This window comes from Oryzias latipes, chromosome 10 (assembly GCF_002234675.1).
Source record: "Oryzias latipes chromosome 10, ASM223467v1".
Classification (NCBI taxonomy): Eukaryota; Metazoa; Chordata; class Actinopteri; order Beloniformes; family Adrianichthyidae; genus Oryzias; species Oryzias latipes.
In genome coordinates, this window is record NC_019868.2 from 283,187 (window position 1) to 305,875 (window position 22,689).

The window sequence follows — 22,689 nt, forward strand, 5'->3', positions numbered from 1 at the left end:
ACAGCAAAAACATCCAGCACTCAATGATGAACAGAAGTCATGGCATGCTGAAGAATTTTGCCCCAAGATAAATATCCTTTGGTCATAAACAGAGAATCTAATGAGCGCATGGGAGCAGGACACTATGCTGCCGCTACAACTGATTAGATAATCAGTGTTTAGCTGATGGTCACTACATTCCAGCTACATCGAACACAAAATGATATGAGGCATTGTTCAGTGAATGGTTTTAACTTTATTGAGAAGTGAGGGAGCACTGGGATAGTCACATTAGATAGTCCTGAGGAAACTCATCAAACACTCACCAACCAAGAAATGGAGATGTTCAGTTAAAGGAGGACATGGATGCTGCAGTGTAAAACTTCAAGCACAGATTCAAATATGAAATGATAAACAGGGTAAACAGAAATGCGGTTCTCCAACTGGTCCGCCGCTCCGGTCTCTGGGGTCAGAGTGTCTGCAGCTGCGCAGCCTCACAGTCATCATCCACTGCATAATCTGACACTTTTCTATCTGAACCAGCATTAACCTCTTTGACAACCTCAGCTATAATATCTGTTGAACTGGACCATAGCAGCAGCTTCATCATTTCAGTCTTGTTCTTATCCCACTTTGATAGTTCATGCAGTTTCTGTCAAACACTGACACTGCAAACAGTGTCCGATGATCCTCCGACCCAGCTGTGTCAGCAGTCCAGAAATACGTTGTATTAAAATCTTTTCAGTTTTACTCATTTTTCCTGTCTCTAGCATCAACAATAATGTGCACCTACTGCAACTGCAATCCCACCCAATACCAGATACTGCATTCCACACTTCATCTGCCAGTGATCATGATTTTTTGTCCTGATTGGTCTGTGTGATTACATGGATACATTTGTTTTATTTTGACAGGTTTGAGATATTTTCCTTTGTTGATGTCGAGTGTAAAACAGGACACAAAGTGTTTGGAAGTAGAATGGAAATATACTATCATGTAAGCCTACAGAAAAAAAGTAAGTTTAGGGCCTTGCATGCTGCATACTTTCAGTGTGTTATGTTACTTGGCAAGTTGTTAGCTTCACACGGGCTCAGACACCCACATTCAAGCGACCACTTTCACTCAGGTTTAAATGCACGCATGTGCACAGTTCATGTGTGGCAATCCAAGTTTTGAAATCTGTTGTCAGGTTCTACAGTAGTTACAAAAGGTGTGGCCATTCAATGCATGACAAAAGTTAAACCAGGTTGAACTTTGACCAATCAGGGACTCTGCTTTGGTAGTGATGTATAAATAGCATCCTTTCAAAACACAGTAGTGGTAACTGTTTGAAAAGTGATCATAATTCTATGACATCAAGTCTTTCATAAATCAGAATAGGGCTGTGAAAGAAAACGCCTGTATAAATGTCTTTGTCCACAATGATATCTGTGATTGTGTCACGTCTGAATAAAATTAACACCAAAACTAAAGGAAGTTATGCTTTGTTAAAAATTGTCTTTGTGTCAATGAATCTTGAACTGCTAGAACGTCCTTGATTTATTGATACATTTTGGAGTATCTGGTTCCTCAGCTGGTTCAGAAAACCTCCCCCATGATTGCTGTTCTCAGAGGATGTGGTAGAATATTCATGCAGGTGGGGATCTCCTCAGTGTGAATCAAGGATGATCATATCTGCAGGTCATGTCATCATGGACACAACAAATATCCTTGTTTTTTGTTGTTAGTTTGTAAAATGTCCAGCATCCATGGATTACGATGACATGTGGATATTTTTCCTTATTTTGGTGCAAAATTCTTCATATATGATGACACTGAGCTGATGGAGACAACTTATCTCAAAAACAAAACAACATACAAAATAATATTCTTAAAATGGGTCTATGTATTTTCTTTTCTTGTTTTTTGATAAATAATATTCCGACTGAACATTGTATTTGGTAATGAAGACACTGAATCTGCATGATGGATTAGTTTCTGCTTACCCTTGCTCTAACATATTTCTTGAAGAAGGAATGGGGGGAAAAGAAAAAAAAAGAATCCTCTTAAATTCTGTGTAGAAAATAAATGTGTGCCTGTTCCTGTATTTACTTGTTGATTTCTGTTTGAGAAGGAAACTAAACTACTAATTTACAATCAGGCATGCTAAATGATTAATGTCTGACAAAGTTCCTTCATTTAGGACCAAGTTACAGACGTAAATATTCTAAAGTGATGTCAGTATCTGGAAGATCAGCCCCTCATGAAAATGATGCAGCAGCTGTTGGTCATTAGAAAGCCTCCTTCATCCAAACTCAACCTGGGCTGTTGTTGTTTTTGGAAGCAGACAGTTTGGGAGTCAAAAAACGATTTTCTTCTGCAGACTGTAGTTAGAAATGAAAAAAGGTCTTTGAGGGAAATCTGTTCACTGCTTCAATTTCAGATATTAAATTTAAACTTTTTGGGGTGGGTGGGGGGCATGTAAATACTCAGAAATCATAATAACATCTGCATCAGCTGGAAAAAAGTAGCATTAGAATAAGCATTGAACTAAGTGTGTGATGTACAGGTCATAGGAAAGAGCAACGGCTGCTTTTACCAAGGTCTGCTCCATGGGGATGACCTGCTGCTTGTGGATCTGCTGCAGAGTCCCAACGTGGTTTTTCAGGGCGGTCTGCAGAGGACCCCTGGGCTAAATTGCAAAACAAACACATAATCTCACACAATAATGACACACAATTGACCTGGAAGAATCATCAGATCAGAGAAAAAAAACAATGCAAAGATGAAAATAACAGACTTCAGTTGAATCAGCGATAAAGTCTTCCTACCATGAGGTCTGTCTGAGACTCCAGCTCTCTGGTGAATGAGAGCAAATCGACCTCAGTGACTCCTTTATTCACCTGGAAACGAGAATAGGAGAAGAAGAAAGAGTTTCTCTGAAATCATTTTGCCCTTTCAAAAATCTCGATGAATTTACTGAATGAGCACATGTTTGAAAGTGATTCACCGAGCAGTGCAGTCAGTAACTCAACACACAGCAATATGTTACAGTGACAGATTACATTTCACTCTGAGTAATGTAATTCATTTGGTAATATTTAATGATATTCTATTTCTCTTGTAATTTAACAGATAACTGCCCACAGTGTAATTTCAAAATGTGTCAGTGATCAAGGCAGCAGGACCATGAGGCATCATCAGAGGAAAATATGTCACAAAGTCTGTTTTCTGCCTCATTTCAGCTTTTCAAATATTTTTACCAACTGAAACTATTGTTCTCTCTGTCACTTACCCCAATCAGGGGTCGCCACAATGTGCACATGTCATTGAGTTTAACAGCAGATGCTTTCTAGACCCAACCCACTGCATGTTCCATGATTTGGGACCAGAACATGGAGGGGCACCTAATAGTCCCAGGGGGACTACTTTATTTTGACTTACATTACTGGAAAAGAATATTTTGGTAGGGTTTAACTGGGTCTAGTTCTTTACCTTTCACAAGGTCAATATGTGTTTGCCTTGTTTTTGTGATTTGACCCTACTTTATAGCCTATGGTTCTCCATTTGATTTCTGTTTTTCTTTCTAAGTTGACTGACTATATTTTCCCAGTTAGGGACTAAAGTGTCTGAAGCTGAAGTTCCTGATGTGGTATTAATGCTTTTACAAAACATAAACAATATTATTAGTCACACTAATTTGCCTCTCGTCATAATCTTTCTATTATGTTTTACTGCTGCAGGTGTTACACAGAAAGAAACTTAATACCTCAATACCCGAGTCATGTCCTGCACTTTACTCTGAGAAAGTAATACTGCAAAGAACAGGATTTGTTTCAAATAATAGCAAGTGTGTGCACCTTTTGGCACCATTTGACTCCCTTCAGGGGGTCGATCCACACATTTGGTTTGGCAGAGGTTTTTATGCCGGATCTCCTTCCTGACACAACCCTGTAGTTTACCCGGGCTGGGGACCGGCACAGGGCGACCCAGACTTGGGCCCCCATGTTGCTACATAGTTAGGCAGTGGCGTGAAGGGTCTTACCCTACGATCCACACTGACTTCCGCTCATGGCGCCCCCTGTGAAACAAACCCTGGTTTCCCATGTGCCAGTCCTACACGCAGCCAACAGAGCCATCCAGCTGCTATTTTGAACAATAGCATGTAATCAGTCAATTATTGCAGTTTGGAAGTAACCTCCAGCACTCTGTAAGTGAATGGTATCCATTTTCAAAAATAAACACTGTGAGGGTCCTTTGATTGCTCTTTGTTTTTCAGTTTGCTGGAACATGCCTGTAATTCTGCACTTCATTGTTTTTGCTCAGCTACACGATCCCCCAGAGTAACATTTCAGGTTTCAGTGTCATGTATAGTGTGTTTGGGCAGTGACACATGCTGGAGTGTGTTTGCATCCATGTGAAAGCGTCACCTCTTCCAGGTAGTCGGCATAGTTGATCTCTGATAGCCCAACTTCAGAGAAATCCCTGAGGTTCTGCTTCCCATCTGCCTCCAACAGGATTATCCCTCTCAAGTCAATCTTAACCCCTTCCAGCTTGTCCACCACATCCTTAGTGAACTGAAAACACAATCAGTATCTATTAGTCTCGTGAGCAAAGGCAATGACCAACTTCAATCCTAAACAAACCCCAACAATCTAAATTTCTATAGTAATGATCTCATTGCAGTTAACCACTTGATGATTTGACCAGGCTGGTGGTTATAGTTACGCTGCTGCACACTGTCCAGCCGAAAACCATGAAATCATCCCTGTAGAAAAGCTGTCATAGTGTTCCTGCTCCTCTGTTATCAGGCTAATGCTGCCGTTTGATCTCCTGTTTTACCAGCATTTTTAATCTTGCTGTAATCCTGGAATATTTCTGATTATCATAAAGCAAACAAAAATTAAATCTGTAAAATGCTTACAAACCTTTCTGAGGTTAATGAAATGAATAAAATCTGCAATTAAAAGATAGATTATAATGATTCATTTACATGTTTTATGACCTGGATATGGGGTCCAATCAGGATCAGTTTAGAGTAAATTAAATATTTGAAATATGGACATCATAAATTGGGGGGGAAATCAACTTTAAAAAATATATACATACAAACCCAATATTGTTACCAAAGGAAAAAATATGTTTATTTGTAACATCTGCTGTTTAGCATTTTTCTCTTCTGTTTTTTGTTTCTCTCCCTCCACTTTCAATTGTGACTTCTCTCTTTCGGTGCTGGGCCCAGTTTTTAGTGGGGGTGGGGCTCTGAGCCCACCGGCTTCCAGGTCATGATTGACATGGGCTGACAGAGGTTATGGTGATGCCGCTTCTGCTCCATAACAGCGTCTGTTGTTGGCGCCGCTTTTTTCATCGCCTTCTCTGATCTACCAAACTTTGAGACAACACTATCACTCCTGTACGCCTCAAGCTTTTGACTTTGAGAATTTTTGTCCCATTAGCAGTCATTAATACCGATAAATGATGAGAGGGCGACCAGCAGCTGTTGACAGTGAATCAAGGCTGTCTGGCCAGCTGGAAGGGAAAGTGCAGACTGTGACAGTCAGAGATCAGTTCAAGGTGGTGGAGAAGCTGCGTCTGCCCTGAAGTGAGGCATCCTGATGGATCAGTGTAGTGGATTTCTAGTTGTTAGGCTCATCATCTATTAGTTTTTTGTAAAGCAAGAATACTGTTGATCATAAAATTTATAACTGTTAAATGTATGCAAGAATAAAAAATAAAAGACAAGATAAACAGAAAAGATGGGAATGTGTTTCCATTTATCCAGTAAGGCAATAAAATATAAAACAATGAAACCAAATCATGCAGTAAAATTAATCTGTCAGATGTATAACCCTAATAAAAAAGTTTTGAAGACACAACTGAAGTTTTCCAATAAGCTGCATTATAAACTTTGAACTATTTTTCTTTTAGTTTCATTTTGTGCTTAAAATGCTGTTTATTAACATTTATCAACAAGCTAAAAAGGAACAGAAATAGAAACAGCCTCTGAACTTTTTCTGCCATTTACTTTATGTTATTGTTTGTAGACAGAAAAATAATATGATGAAATTGTTTTCATGGTAAACTTTGAGTGTTATATGCTGTCAATATATGTTGTTTTTTTTTAAACATGGCTGTTAAATGTTACAGTATTCATATCAGACAGATATCCCAGCAAAAAAAGATGCAATAAGACTTGAGCAGTATAGAATGTAGTGAATGTTGCAGTTACTGACCAGAGTCGTGTTCAGGAAAGACGACATGTTGAAGATTTTGTCCAGACGCATGGCAGAATAGATGCCTCTATTCTGTTTACAAGTGCTAAGAAAACCAACACACAAACAGGAGGAGAGAGACAGAAGTCAGCCTTGGTTTTGTGAAAGTCTTTGCTGCCACCTTGTGAACAGAGTGGAAATGCGTGTCTAACAGATCCTCTGCTGCGGTGTCAGCTGATGATTCAATGATCAAACTTTCACAGTGGTGTTCAGGCACTAACATAGACTGCAGAGTCTGCATGAAGTAGCTGCAGAGAAGAAACACCAATGCTGTCAGAAATAACTTCAATTTGGAAGAAATAATCATCTCCATCCTCATCTCTGGGAGTGAAATATTGAATTTCATACTAAATACATGTGTTCCTGCTCAAAGTCATCTTTTGGAATGTGATGATGCATATCAACGACACTGAAATCAGACGTCTCCCAGCTTCCTAAGGGGCCAAACAGGACACAGGACCCGGGCTGAAGGACAAGAGTCTTTGCCTGTACAAGCTTTCCACCGTCAGCTCCAGCTCCGAGTCGTTGTACATGTAACCAGGGATGAAGTTCTTCCACTCTGGGTTGATTAGATACGGCGTGTCCACAACCTGAGCAACACAGACACACAAAAGAGTTTGAGTTTGGCTCAGTCACAACAAAATGAAACACAGTGAAGGTACATTTTCATGCAAATATCTTAGTAATTCTTCACAGAGGAGAGACAATACATTGGTTCAAATGAAACCAGAAGACTGACAGTTACAGTGATAAGAACACATTTTTATAAATAATCTAACTCATCTAGACTAAGGGTGTATAAAGACAGTGACCATGTCAAAGACTTGTTTCATTTTTGGTAAATTATGTTAGGTGTTTTGTGAATTTGTCAAAACAAAGAAGAAGTAGAATTCAGATGCAGATACACACAGGATCTTTGCAAAGACTCCATTTTTGGCTTCAGCTCTGCTGATTTCAATGAAACTCAGCTTTTTCAAGCTGGACTTAAGCTCAGCACTAATGCAGCACAACAAAAACTCAACTTTGAAATGGAGACTATTGCTGTCTTCACGTCTGTCTATTCTTTCCTAAATAAATGTCTGAAACAAATACTTCAACTATCTAGGCCATAGAGTGTTATAAACATCAGACCTGGCGCGTTATTTTTAAAATGACAAACTGAAAGACTTTTCGCCAGTCTTCTTTCAGTGTGCTTGGTAGCAGAAAGCACCTAAAAGTTTGGACCAAATATTTGCCTTGAAGAGCTCTTTGTTGTGGAACGGCTCACAGACGAGTTTCTCCATGTTTCCTCCAGCCAAGAACAGGACTGTGACCACTCCCATCAGCACCCAGGAGAAGATGAAACTAAACCCAACGCCTCTGCAGAGAAAGCAAAGATGAACATCAGAACACAACACAAAACAGTTTAAGGCAGGGGTGTCAAACATACGGCCCGCGGGCCGTATCCGGCCCGCCAGGTCGTTTAGTCCGGCCCACATATGAAGAGTAAAAATCGCAAGAATGTTTAAAAAAGAAAGCAAGTTTCTAGTCCATTCCTGTGGCGAGTTATGATTTTTTAAAGAAATGACCGAAATGCGCAATTACGCCACTAGGGGGAGCAAAGGAAAAGCTTAACAGGTGAAACAACATAACTCTGCATGTGCCAAAAACGAAACCTAAGAGTTCTGCGTCTGGGTAGGCAGTAGTTTGGTTCCCTGTGAGCCTCACCACTGAAGGATGGTCAGTAGTGACTCCCTAATGACCAAAATGTTGTCAAAAAGAAAAAAAGGTTGAAGTGAAGTCCTGAGCTTTCCAGGAAAATGGAAAGCATTTTAATTTGTTCACAGAGCTGAATGCAAACCTGCATGCTTGGTATGTCATCAACAGGTTCTCCAAGAATATAACATTCAGCACCACTATGAGACTCTCCACAAAGAAAAGTTTCACCATTTGCAGTTTAAAAAAAAAAGATTTAGCAACTATTAGCTGGACCGATAAATAACCATCTGGATTTACTGCAGCCGTGACGTCAGTGATGGAGCAGTGACAGCTAGCTACCTTATTGCAGACAAGTTGGAGCAAACATCCAATCCATTTTCTGATGGTGAACTTATTGAAAAATGCTGAAGGCTGCAGTAGTCTTGTTCCCAAAAAGCAGTCGACCTTAAACATGAGTCTGTCAGGAATTACGATCAGATCCAACATCTCTGAGGAAACATGGGCAGCCATATGGAGGAATCCAGTCATTTATTGTAATTTCACTATTGAACACAAGAACAACTGATGACATAGTCGGCTCTCTAGTTACTGTGCTGGACGATGTTGAAGTGAACTGGTCACATGAAGTAATTTTGGTCACTGATGGCGTTTCCATCAAAGGTCAGGAAGAAGGCAGGTAGAAACCAGGAAAAGATTCTAATAATAATGACTGATAATAATAATGGACATTTCATTGTGTTTTGCACACTTGAATGACAGTAAATGTGTTTCTGCGCAAGATTTGAATCCTGATATTGACGGTCTTGTAAAGTTTCAGGAGAGAAAGGAGGTTAACTCCAAACTCTTATGTTCACAAATGTTTGCAAGTTTAATTTTGTGTAATTTTGTCATCATATGGATGTTTACATTTTAGGAAGATGTTTCATTTTTTCTGTAGCCCCTCTTGAATTTATTATCAGGATCACTTCAGTGTCAGATTTAAAATATTCAGGCTGTATAAAATTGAATAAACCAATATTTTTTAAAGTGAAATTAATTTTATTTAAGATCCATTGGCCTCTGTGAATGGATGTGTAATAAGAAATGATTAGGCTACCATGTTGGTTGAGGCATGTTTTCTAATTGAGTAAAAAAACAAAAACAAAGCTGGTTATTTTGCCTTTAAGCTACTGGTCCGGCCCACTTGAGATCAGACGGGTTGAATGTGGCCCCCGAACCAAAATGAGTTTGACACCCCTGGTTTAAGGTGAAAGAGAAACATTTAGCCAAACAGGGATGTTTGTGAAAACACTACAGACATTTACAGAAAAAGTGCATTTAAAGATGGAGGAGCAGAATTTGTTTGGTACACTTTAGTTTCATACCTTGTAAAAGCTCAAATAAACCGAAACAAAATCAGGATATTCAAAGTGAAATAGTATTTTGTCTGATTGTATTCAGAATGTATGGTTGTTATTTGTGCTGGGTGAATAAATGACACAAATGTTTAAGTTTCCGTTAATTCTGCCCAAAATGGCAATTTACAGTTTGTTCTGGTATGTGTTTTCTTTCATTTCAAATGTTTAAATTAAATATACTGTATGTTATTTCACATTCTATTAAAGAATACATAGAAGCAGAAATTCTGTGGATTCTTGGATTTTCAATGTCAGGAAAAGCAGGGGTAAAAACATCCTGTTCATAACGCATTAAATGGACTGTATGCTAAACTTACGCCATAAGCATAGTTCCTCCTGTGTTGGAGATGCATCCTCGTGTTGTTGGCGAGGCGTGTTTGTCGTATCCCAGGGTGCCACACAGGAGTCCCAGGTAGTTGAAGGCCAACACCAAAACCACCATGCAGCACAGGGCAATGCAGCCTATCCACCTGTGGTGCACACATGAACACATGAACACATGCACACATGAACACATGAACACATGCACACATGAACACATGCACACATAAACACACGCAAACATTAATACATGAACACATGCACAAATGAACCGATGCACACATGAACACATGAACACATGAACACATGCACACATGAACACATGCACACATAAACACACGCAAACATTAACACATGAACACATGCACAAATGAACCGATGCACACATGAACACATGAACACATGAACGCATGCAAACATTAACACATGAACACATGCACACATGCACACATGAACACATGCAAACATTAACACATGAACACATGCACACGTGCACACATGCACACATGAACACATGAACACATGCACACATGCACACATGCACACATGAACACATGCAAACATTAACACATGCACACATAAACACACGCAAACATTAACACATGAACACATGCACACGTGCACACATGCACACATGAACACATGCAAACATTAACACATGAACACATGCACACATGAACATATGAACACATGAACACATGCACACATGAACACATGCACACATGAACACATGCAAACATAAACACATGAACCTGTGCACACATGAACACATGAACACATTAACACATGCACACATGAACACATGCACACATAAACACATGCAAACATTAACACATGAACACATGCACACATGAACAAATGAACCCGTGAACACATGAAAGCATGAACACATGCACACATGTACACATGAACCCGTGCACACATGAACACATCGACTTCTGACTCCCACCAAGTTTAACTTTATTTCTGAAGCACACCATTAAATAGAAATGTAGTAATTTCAGAGAGCTTTCTGTTATTTTAGAACTCATTTAAAAATGTCCATCCACCCATCCATCCATTCATCCATCCATCATCATCTAGGGGAGGCCGTGGTGCAGTGTCAGGGCGGTTAACCCATGATCGTAATATTGCAGGTTCAATTCCCGCCTTGCACGCCCATGAGTCAAAGTGTTCTTGGGCAAGACACTGAACCCCACCTTGCCTCTGGTGGGAGGTTGGCACCAGTGTTCAGCAGCGGAGCCGCCAGTGTGTGTGTGACTGAGTGAATGGACTGTAAAGCGCTTTGGGCCTTGTAGGTAGAAAAAGTGTTATATAGGTATACGCCATTTACCATCCATTCATCACTGTTTCTGAGCAGTTTGTCTTATTTTCAAGTCTGTACTTATGCCCTTATGCCTATAAGCTGCTGAAGTTTCATTTTAGTCCAGAAGAATTTGTCCATTTTCAGTACTCAAGTTTTTTGCTGAACCATGACTTTTTCCACACTGCCTGACTCGTTACAAATCAACCCTTGTGTGAACACTCAGACATAGACAAATACACTGTCAAATGTTAAAGTAGCATCTTGTGTCCTCCATGCAATGTACCAAAGTTCCCCAAGAGCTCTGTGACTTAAGGCACTCAAGATGGCCTGTTTGTATTTTCTCTTTTTTTTTAAGAAAGTTGGCCTCTCAATAGCATCACAGGTAGTTTTGTTTGCTGTTTTGGTGGTTTCTCATCCTGAGCCTCAATGCTTTCCTGTCAAAGGACAGCCAAGAAGAAAAGTCTCTTCTGTTTTCCCAATCACTGAAATACAGATGTAAAACAAAAGGGAAAGACCACTAACGTAATTTTGATGGACATCTTGGGCCCTCCTTTGTTTCAGCGTTGAAATGTAAAGACCAAATACTAAAAATATTTTTTCAAAGTAAAATTCTTCAAATATTTTGGATCCACACATCAGAATACCTGTAGAAGTCAATTTTGTCAATTTCTGGGTAGCAGTCCTCGATCTTGGCGTGTGCATGGCTGATGAAGATGGTGTAGTTGGAGAGGAAACTCTGAACAGGAAATACTTTGGAGAAGGTGCTGATGTTGTTGCCAATCCCATCCATCAAACTTTGCACACCTGACAGACAAAACAGGTCATTACTGTTTTTTTAAAGAATGGTCAGAGTGAAGACAAAGGAAAGATTAAATGACTCAACATTAGGAATTAGGGTCATATTTTTTTATATAACAAATGAAGACCAAAAAATGAATGTCTAGACAGTTTTACAAGACACTGCAAAAGCCTGCCTGTCCTCCTTAATGAGGACACAGGTTCCTGTTTGCTGTTAAGAATCAAAACTTACTGTCGACAACACTTCGCGTCTGTTCCATCACCATGTCTGGGGTGTCGTTCAAAGAGGAGAAGCCCTAAGAAAACAAAAACAGTTTGAGTCTGAAGTAATACATAGAGAGGAAAAATATTTGATTAATCACAATTAAATAAATACATATTTGCAATTTTTTATAAATGTTTCATTACAAAAGCAAAAGGTTTTTGATTTCATGTCACTATTTATTGTGACATATGACATTTATATATTTATAAAAGTAAAAAGTTTTAGAAGAGAGCTCAGCTGAGGGACTTCAGGACTCACCCTCTGGACAACAGCACTGAGGTCTGTTTTCACCACTCCATTTATTCTTTCAAGCTGAGAGTTTACGTTGGGCAGCTGAAAAACACACAGTACATTTCTGCATTCCCCCGTTGTTTTTCAGAAATTTGTCAGGTCACATAAAAGTAAATCTCATTAAAAAGATTTTTTCAGAAGTCAATAAAACGGTTGTCACAGGGAGTAGGAATAAAAATGCAAATCCCTTTCTCTAGGAAAGAGACTGAAAGCTCCTCTCTGGGCAGCTTGCTGCTCGTTATCAGGTGTAGAATGTTGCAGTCAGTTTTTACCCGTGTGAAATTTGCACCAATCTGCAGTTGTGGCAGTGACTGGCGGATGCTGTGGCAGAGCTGGACTGTGGTGGCGTCTGACTCTTCATCATAGCAGTCTGGGTCACTGAGGGTTCTGTTGATGCTGCTGCGGACCTGGCTCAGGTCAGAGCTGAGTTTCCCAGTTCCCTCTTGGAGGACAACAAGGGACACGCTGACATTCTCCAGGGCCTCCTTGGTTTCTCGCATGGCTGGAATGACAGAGGTGGAGATCAGACAAAAGAGCTGGACATGTCACACAGAAAAATATAACATGACACAAGAACTTCATTTGCAGCTTTTTCACTGTCAAAGAAAACATTTTAACAGTTGGTGGTACCAGTTATTAACCAAAAATGTAAAAATGTGTTAGATTTAAATGGCCCTACAATGGACTGGCAATCTGTCTAGGGTGTACCCTACCTTTACTGATTAGTATGCAGGATAGGCTCCAGCAGCCAAGTAAAGCAGAGTTTTTAATGCAAAAAAGGTTTTTAAATTGTTGTCAATTAATACATAACCAACCCCTGTTTACCCGTTAACTTTTTGTTGCTTCACATTCATTACTGTTGCAAGAGTTGACCAGTTCCCAAAATATACACTGTACGTATAGAAAACAGGTTCATCAGCCAATACTTTGCCGGAATTAAATAATTAATTGTCTTATACTTTCATTGTCTTATGGTACTTATTCAAATTTTTAAAACTTGGTCAACATCAAAACCTTGAAAACTACTCAACAGGACTAGCTATGGTGACTCAGGTTGTGACATTGACTCCCTGATCCACACCACCAGGATCTACAGTAAGACACTGGGATTTCAGTCGGCTCGAGAAATACATGGAGCGCCACAATCAAGTGGCTGGAATAATATACAGGAACATGTGTGCAGAATATGAACTGGAAACCCCAAGGTCAAAATGGGAAACACCTCCAAAGGTGATAGAGAATGAGAGGGCAAAGATCCTGTGGGACTTCCAGATCCAGACTGATAGGATGGTAATGGCGAACCAACCAGACATTGTATTGGTGGATAAAGAACAGAGGAAAGCCGTTGTGGTGGATTTGGCAGTACCAAGTGATGGGAACATCAGGAAGAAGGAACATGAGAAACTGGAGAAATACCAGGGACTCAGAGAAGAACTGGAGAAAGCCTGGAAAGTGAAGGTGACAGTGGTGCCTGTGGTAATTGGAGCACTTGGGGCAGTAACCCCCAAGCTGGAGGAGTGGCTACAACAGATACCTGGAAAGACCTCAGACCTCTCAGTCCAGAAAAGCGCAGTGCTAGGAACAGCTAAGACACTGCAGGACCCTCAAGCTCCCAGGCCTCTGGTAGAGGACCCCAGCTTGGAGGAGAAACCACCCGCGGAGGGTGAGAGGGGCGTTTTTTTAATATATATATATATATATATACATATGAACACACACACACACACGTTCATGCTGGTTTACAGGTGTTTGGAAAGATTTAAAACACATTTGCCTTAAAACTGCACTAGGCTAAATGTGGATAGAAAAACAATCACAAATCTTTGTTTTGAAAAATCCAAATTCATCTGTCAAGGTGCATCATATGCGTATACCGGTATGCTACATTCGAGAGTAAAAAGAAAACCAGCATACGAATGAGCAGATCTATCACATCCCGCTCTGAAAATGACCTCTTGCACCTTGCACCACATCAAGGTGAGTCCTGTTCTGGAGACCTAATGTAAAACTGATGTTACTTAGTCATAATGCAATTTCATTTAAGTCCATACCTAGAAAGTAAGACATTGCATAGTGCAGTTTTAGCCTGTTGTTTCAAAGGCATGACCTGGGGCTTGGTAGTTCCAGTGCTTGAGGAAGAAAACAACTGGAGCAAATAACAAAGTTCACAAGGTCAGGGATCAGAGGATTGTGGGTCTTTGGTCAAGCACTGAAGTACTGTTACCTTTGATGGCTCTCTGGATTTTCACTTTGTGAAAAAAAGCATAAAATATGAGCGGATGAGAGATATTAGTGTTTGGCTATTTATGCTGAGTTGTTCTCTGCTCACAACAGATTGAACTTTGCTGTTTCTGACAGATTGATGGGAAAAATAATCATTTTAGAGTGGATGTACCTCCGGCCATATTAAGAACTTGGTCCAGGGCAGGATGGACTTCCTTATGCAGCTCTGTCTGTATCCTGCCCCCCAGCAGTGGACCTATATCTTTTGAAAACACAGCAACATTTTAACAGAGTTAAAAAAATGTTCTGAATCTTTTTCCTTTTGATTATATTCTTCTTTATCCATAACTACAAAAAAAGTAAATTAGAATTTGTTTTTTTTAGATGAAAGTACAAACTAAATGTCCTATGAATAGAATAAATGTATTATGACAAGAAGACAAGACTATAGATTACATTCATACACACTGAGGTGTAAGACCTCAACTAATCATTTCTTATTTCACAATCAGGGGCAACAAGAAGGCCTACTTACTATTTAGGTCATAGATGACTTTCTTCTTGGCTGTTGCATATTGAGATATTAGGTAATCAATTTGCTGCAAGCAAGAGACAGGACAGGGAGTTACTAATGAACGTGTTCCTTTATATAAGCCAAAAAAAATGGAGAAACTGTAAAATGAAAAAAAACTTTAAGAGTTGGAAGGAGAGCTGTAAATAACTCGTAAAACACAAGCAACTTTTCAAAAGCAGATAAGAACAAACTGCACAATAACAGATGCAAACCTTCCACATACCAAATGTTACACAAAAAAGGAAAAAGAAGATACAGATAGTCTAAATATGTTTGGATTGAATATTCTAATAACACACTATTTAAGCAAAACCAGAATGTTTTCATGCTTTAGTTCACCAGCCCAAAAGACACTGTAGTCAATTCAGAAGCTTTTTTGAGACAATCTGTAGTTGAAATGAAGCAGTTGTTCTCCTGTGTGGTAGTCTTACCATTGGTGTGTCATTAGCAAAGGTGTGCAGGTCTCTCATGTTGCTGTTGACCAGCCGTCGAATATTCTTCACCTGTGAGCTCAGGTTCTGGTTGGCAGCATATGAACACAACACCCCAATCCTGTAAGCGGGAGACAAACATGAACAAAACAATGATCACCAGCCTTCAGCTGGGTCCTTCTGTCGCTGAGACAGACCCCTGGAGATGTTCTAGCCATTTCTAGGCAGTAAGGTTCTCTGCAGAGGAGGAGGGGACATGCCATCACCAATAGGGGGCAGTAGTTCCTTCAAAAGATATTATAGCAGAAACAGCACCTGTACAACTTGGCTATGGTCAGCTTTATACCTCTGTACTGTAATTATAGAAACTCAGGTGATAAATGTTTCTCCTTTAATGTTGCTTAGCCTGGTCCTCAGACTGCATGCTAGAGGACTGGAGGGCTTGGAGGTCTTTTCCTGCTACATGTCAGCTAAAATCACATAGTACTGAGATGCTATTCTTCCTAAAAACAATTTCCGTTCCAGATTGCATGCTTCATTTTTGATAAGTTAATAACTGAATAGTTCCAGACATTTCTTTACAAAACAACACCTGCAGGCAGAAGATTCTGGAGTTATAACCCTTTTACTTCCTACTCAACCAGAGGCTGCATGGCTCAGTTTGTTAGGTGCAGGGCTGGCACGTGGATGACCAGGGGCAAGACCCTTCATGCTACTGCCTACTGCCTAACTATGTAGCCACAAGGCGGCCCGGGCCTGGGTCCCCCTGTGCTGGTCCCCAGCTCAAATAAAATACAGGGTTTGTGTCAGGAAGGACATACGGCGAAGAAAACTCTGCCAAACCAAATGTGTGACTCAGTGAAAGCTAATTCGCTCTAGCGACCCCCTGACTGAATGTGTTAAAATGATTAACAACAACTTCTAAATGCTGTGTACATTTTGAAAACAAATCGTCGGATTTTTCTTGGTGTAAACACATTCAAGTTAAATGTGAAGCACAGTGTTCTGAGAGAGCCTCTTGCACCCTTCAAACAGACCTGAGTGGCTCACTACAAGGCATAATTAGCTTGAGAAACATCAAGGGAACGACAGCCCATAATATTAAGCTGTCTCCATGACTCACTTTCGTCCCCACTGAATTCTCTGTCTTCATGCCTCAAAGCTACCATGGTGCTGTAAATCTGAATGAGTGCATGTGTCTATTTATTGTACGCATGTTGAAACTGACTGCAGAGACATGATGGTGAAACATTCAATACCAGATTCTACAGAAACTTGTGTAACAGTACATGTCCTTGGCTGAAGTGCTTCAGCAGGATAAGAAGCTTTGTGGATGATGTAATATGACTTGCAGAAAAAGGAGAACAAAAGAACTGACTCAGATGCCACTGGGAAGGTTTAGATCAATGCAGAGTTGACTCATTGTTTAAAATGCATGCGTCCTCTCTGTGCATCTGGATTTCTTTGACAGCGTGTGTGCATGTCATGATGGAGCTATGCAGCTGCTCCTCACAGCCTTGTGAGCAGCATTTATAAATATGATCTACGCCTTCTGCATTCATACTTAGGACATTGCTAGAATCAAAGTCAATAGTGTCTGTTGGTTTCAATCAAAAACATCGCTTTCATAAGTTCAAAAAAGAAGAATTACCAAAAAACAAACAGACCAGTTAAACTCAGTTCATTTCAGGAAAATTACAAGTACTACTTTGGATTGTCAAATTACTGCTGTAGACATGTGGCCCAATGAGAATGTTTGATCCTCTGTGGAGTGAGACACTTTTTGAGGAGTGTGCGGTGCATGGTGTGTTTGTATGTAGTCCTGTGGGGCCTCCTTTGGGTTGGACATATCCATAATAACCATTATTAAAGTCTATCTATCTATCTATCTATCTATCTATCTATCTATCTATCTATCTATCTATCTATCTATCTATCTATCTATCTATCTATCTATCTATCTATCTATCTATCTATCTATCTATCTATCTATCTATCTATCTATCTATCTATCTATCTATCTATCTATCTATCTATAACATCATTTTAAGATCTTCTCAGATGTCCAAACTTTATCTGGTTCTACATGTGGAAGCACTCAGGTGCTTTTTTTTAATCATTTTTATTTTTGACACTAATAACTATTGAAATTCCTAAATCAGTCTCAAAGTCATTTTGTCTGATTTCATAAACCTGTAATAGTTCTGCATTGACGACTCATGGTGTTTGTCCTTTAAAGTAAATCAACATCATTTTTTCTCTTTGTGCTCCTCCTCTTCCTCTCTTTTGCCCTCTGTTACCCTTCTTTTTCCTGCCCACCTCCCTCCCTGTGCTGCACTCTGCTCTGCCTCTGCTGCTCTCTGGAATCTGCTGTTAAACAAAGACTCTTTGAAAGAAAGCCAGGCGCTTTGCACAGAGCTTCACAACTATGGAACAGTCTGTTCAGCTGAAAACAATCAAACTATAACATGTCATAAAACTCCTTCTGCAAATATGAAGACTTGAAACAAAACAAAACAACAACAACAAAAAGACTTAAGTTTCAATGAAGCTAAAGGATCCTATTCTAAACAGCGAGTTGATAATATGTTGGTAATTTTGAAATGCAGACTAGTAAAACTCTGATTATATCAAAATAATACACCTTTATTTCTACACCTTTTTATTTGGGAAAAAACACGAAGTGCTGTAGCAATAAAGGCATGACTAATATTTTAAATGGAATTAAAATGTAAAAATAGCATCTGTTCTTCATCATACAGAACTTTTGAATGTTGTCAAAAACATCTACCACGTGTGATATCAAATGTCAAACGTGCAGAAGGAATTTTGATGATGTTGTGCTGCTCTGTAGGATCCAGGGTCAGTGAATTTACAGAGTGGTGTGCATCATGTTGGTCAGTGGATCATCTTACAACAAGGCCATGACCCAGAACATCAAACCGAGCTCTACCAGAAGTAGACAAGAACAAGATGGTAAACCTGAAAACATGGAGGGGTCAGAACAGACTGCAGACCTGAACACTGAGCTGCTCTCAAAGCTGGTTCAGGCTGAACTGGACGTCAAAGGGTGACGTCAAAGAAACCCTCAATGACCAAACATTTATGGAAAATTCTGCAGGAGATTTGAAAAGAACTTTCTCAAGAATATTTTCTTTCTATCGTAGAAAGTATGACGTGACCATGTTCAGCTGTCACATCTTGAAAAGATGGTGACTTTAATGAATTTAAATTGGTAATGAACAATTTATCCTCAAGATCATTCCAGGATTCCTTTTTGTAACTCCAGTTATTTTTTGTATCATCTATCATTTGTATCATTGTATCACTACTGTATATATTATTCAATAAAAAAACAAAAAACCTTGAAGTTTTCTCAAATTTTTGACTATTGGGCCAAATCCCACTTCTTCCCCTTCCCCTACGGCGTCTTCCTACCCCTCCACTTGTAGGGGCATTTGAAGCTGTAATGGTGTCCGAACTTTTTTTTAAAACCCTCCTGTTATGTTCCGGGTCAAATTGACCCGTTTTAAAGTTTGAACATCTAGGAAAAATAGTTTAAAGTATTTTTTCAGCATGAAACTTCTTCTGCTTGCCTTAATTGGCGTAATCAACATATATTGTGAAAATGGTTCATCTCAAATATGTGCAACCCCCCCCCTGCATGTTTATATCACATGGATACTGTTCGGGTCAATTTGACCCGGCAGTCAAACTTGAGGTACAAGGATTTCTTATTATTATTAGTTTTTCTTTATTTGCAGCTGTGAGACATATTTCAACCCAATCACACACACACAAATACACACACACAGGTGCATAGTTGTTATGAATTTTGATAGGAACCATTTATGTTCTAGCGGGAAAACTCAACCCACATTCAGTGGACACTCAACAGGGGAGGGGCAAAACATATAAAAGATTCTCTGCATGGGAATCCTTCCAACATTACACTCTTTCAGGCAGACATTTACAAAATGAGCAACCAAAGCAGAACGATGACAATCCAGGAGGTTCTGGTAGTCACCACTGATCATGATCAGAAGAAGACTATCTTGAGCTAAATTCTGATTCTAATGATTCTGAGTTTGAACCAGATGAGGGAATAGTTATTCCTGTTCCTCCAAGCAAGACAGTCATGTCAAAGAATGGTGAAATACATTGGTCTTCATCCCCAAATATGCGTCAGACAAACCTGTCTGCAGAAAACAGAATAAAGACAGTGCCAGGGCCCACTAAGATGGCACTGACTCATGTGATTATGTCAATTCATCCAATCTAATTCAATTCAATTCAATTTTATTTGTACAGCCCAAATTCACAACAACAGTCATCTCGACGGGCTTCGTATCGGTAATTGAAAAAGTGAAACATAAAATAAAAAGGATCATGAATACATAGAATTCAATAGGAAAAAACTAAACTGAACTAACAAACTGACTAAACTAAACTGGCATCCCTGCCCTTAGACCCTTCTTCGCGGTACGAAAACTCCTAATAAAAAAAACGGATTCCGGAAAAAACTAAGAAACCTCAGGGGTGTCCACATGAAGGAGGGATCCTCCCCCAGGACGGACAGGCGATTTACCAGAACTCATAAAGAGGAATTAATTTATCTTACTCTACAACTACATATATAAAGTCCAGCAGACAAGCTTCATTCAGATGGAGTTGGGGGGACAGCCAGGTGCACCAGTCGAGTATGAATGAATTTGCACAAAGCACAGTGTGATGACTGGTCACTCTTGTGCTGTGTATATGTACAGACACACACACAACTTCATATTGCAATTGCTTGTCTGTTGTTTTTTTTTTTTTATGGTTAACAGTGCATGTATGTAAAAAAAAATTCAAGATTACATTTCAATGTTTTGTAAAACTATTGTATTTTATATGTTAGTCTTTTAAAAGTAATATAGTAGTATGAAATTTGAAAAAAGTTTGAACATATGCATTTTTAAGAAAAATGAGTGAATGATCTAATAATTTAACCACTTCCTGTTAGAGGTAAAGAACACAATTTCACTACATTTTTGAAAGAATAATTAGTAATGGAGTTATTGATGATATATTCACACTGCTTGTTAGGATTTTCTGGGTTTCAGACATTTTTTAATTAATAAAACATGCACTGGGTCAAATTGACCCAGGAACATCATCTCTGTTCCTCACAAATGAACATAACAGGAGGGCTAAGGGGAAACCATAGGGACTTAGAAATGGACATTCCTCTGCCGGTAAGGTAATCCATGTAGCGCTGTGCTGCAAAAGAGAAACAAATTTCTTCATATGGGTGTGCTCTGTAGCACAAACATTTGTGTGTAAATGTGAATAAAGACTTAAGTGGGTAGGGTAGGGTAGTGTCGTCTGTATTTGAAGACATAACTCTCTGCTTGGAGGGCAAAATGTAGGGGTAGAGAGAAGCCATAGGGGTAGGGGAAGAGTTTGGATTCGGCCTTTTCATTTTGGTTTGATAACAGCAGGCTTTGGAAAACTGGATGTAATTACCCTTTCATGTATAAGGTATTTTATAGTAATTTGTTTAACTGGCAGGAGGGCACAGTTGGCTGGTTTGTTTTCCAGGGGTCACAATGGGCTAAATCCAGTGTGGGTCCTTGGGAGAGACCCTTCACGCTGCTGCCTATATATGTAGTCAGAAGGGGCCCCAAATCTGGGCCCCCCTGTGCCGGTCTCCAGGGTCCTCTGGGTCTTCTGCTCCCTCCCAGCTTGGTTAGTAAGGGCAAAACTGCATGGCAAATTCTTGGGTGTGTGCCTTTGATTTATGTTTGACAGCTCTGGACTTAGGCTTTCAAATACTGTAATGTTTGACCAGAATCCTGATGACACACGACTCTTCCCTCAGGATGCAGATTCAGTGCAGTTGAAGAACACTTATGTACAGTGCACCAGAATGTGGGTTAACTCTGGGGGCTGGGGAGTGAGTGTTACATGCTCGAGTGGCTCCATAGCTTTTACAAACAGCAACAATGACCCGCATTCAGTCTGACTGTAGTTGCCAGGCTGGTGCAGTCACCTTTCAAACCCCCTCTTCTCCATTCAGACTACTGGAACTGGACCACTGTTGTCCAATCCCTAGAAGAGACACTAGTGTAGTCTACAGCTTCTGTAACTTTATTTTAAAACCACAGTTTTAAAAGCAGAGAAAAAACGTTAAGTTTGTAGTCTTCTTTATATTGAAATATACAAATATTATATGCCTGTTTGTGTGTGTGTGGGTGGGGTATTACTGCCAGGTGCTGGCCTGACCTGAATGTCACAAAGTGAAGAGCTGGTCAGATCTCATGGATTACAGAAGAACAGCTTGTCTTTTATGGTTCAACAACAACGACTGGGACAACTTCATGGACCTGAAGATCCGTTACCCACTTTAGAATAGAAAAATATAGAATTGAATAACTTTTTTTCTATAACAATTTTCACAGAAACAAATCACAAAGTGATTAACAACAAGACGGCATAAAATCAAACCCAAACACAGAAAGGTGGTCAAGTCCAACAAAAGTAAACGTACAAGTAAAAACATACATAATAAAAAAAGAAGGACTAAAATCAACTAAAAGCTCTCCTGAATACAAACATCTTGACCTGGGATTTAAAACACTCAGCGGGGTCAATCTGACACAGCGACAATGGCAGGGAGTTCCAAATAAGATGAGCAACGGCTTGAAAGGAGAGATCTCCTTCAGTCTTAAAGCAGGTTTTTGGAACGCTTATGAGATGTTGGAAGACCGGGTCGAAGAGTTTGGAGTTAAAAGCTCAGAGATGTACGTCGGGGTTTGACCGTACAGGGCTAGTAAAACTAAAAGTACTATTTTAAAACCAATTCCAAATTGAATAGATAACTAATGTGAAGCAGACAACAGAGGAGGGATGTGAGTCCGTTCACTGGTTCCTGTTTAAAGCCTTGCTGCAGAGGCTTGGATGAGCTGAAGATGATTTAGGGAACGCTTCTTAAAACAGGGAAAAAGAGTGTTGCAGTAATCTAAGAAAGAAGAAATAAAGGCATGCATAGTTTTTCCCACAATAAAGAATAAAGACTTAAAACAAACTCATTCTCCATGACAACACCCGTCCATGTAGGAAATAGAGCTGGGCACATTTCCACTCCAATCATCTTCCGACCCATTGTCAATG

General features: G+C 39.7%; 1 protein-coding gene across 12 annotated transcripts in view; it reads right to left on the bottom strand.

Annotated features, from left to right (window-relative positions):
* LOC101157197 (prominin-1-A) overlaps positions 1-22,689 on the bottom strand; it is a 101,387-nt gene that overhangs the window by 10,005 nt on the left and 68,693 nt on the right. For 6 of the 12 annotated variants that reach the window (XM_020701719.2, XM_020701716.2, XM_020701711.2 and 3 more), the window contains 16 exons: positions 15,535-15,655; positions 15,065-15,128; positions 14,702-14,791; positions 14,531-14,554; positions 12,579-12,808; positions 12,274-12,348; positions 11,983-12,046; positions 11,597-11,756; positions 9,643-9,795; positions 7,466-7,589; positions 6,717-6,820; positions 6,192-6,276; positions 4,389-4,535; positions 2,790-2,861; positions 2,558-2,650; positions 1,965-1,982 (listed from right to left, as the gene is read on the bottom strand). In XM_020701719.2, the coding sequence (XP_020557378.1) occupies positions 1,965-1,982; positions 2,558-2,650; positions 2,790-2,861; positions 4,389-4,535; positions 6,192-6,276; positions 6,717-6,820; positions 7,466-7,589; positions 9,643-9,795; positions 11,597-11,756; positions 11,983-12,046; positions 12,274-12,348; positions 12,579-12,808; positions 14,531-14,554; positions 14,702-14,791; positions 15,065-15,128; positions 15,535-15,655 (1,624 nt within the window). The remainder of the gene's footprint in view (positions 1-1,964; positions 1,983-2,557; positions 2,651-2,789; positions 2,862-4,388; positions 4,536-6,191; positions 6,277-6,716; positions 6,821-7,465; positions 7,590-9,642; positions 9,796-11,596; positions 11,757-11,982; positions 12,047-12,273; positions 12,349-12,578; positions 12,809-14,530; positions 14,555-14,701; positions 14,792-15,064; positions 15,129-15,534; positions 15,656-22,689) is intronic. The other 6 variants (XM_023959471.1, XM_023959473.1, XM_020701720.2 and 3 more) reach the window with 3 other exon arrangements.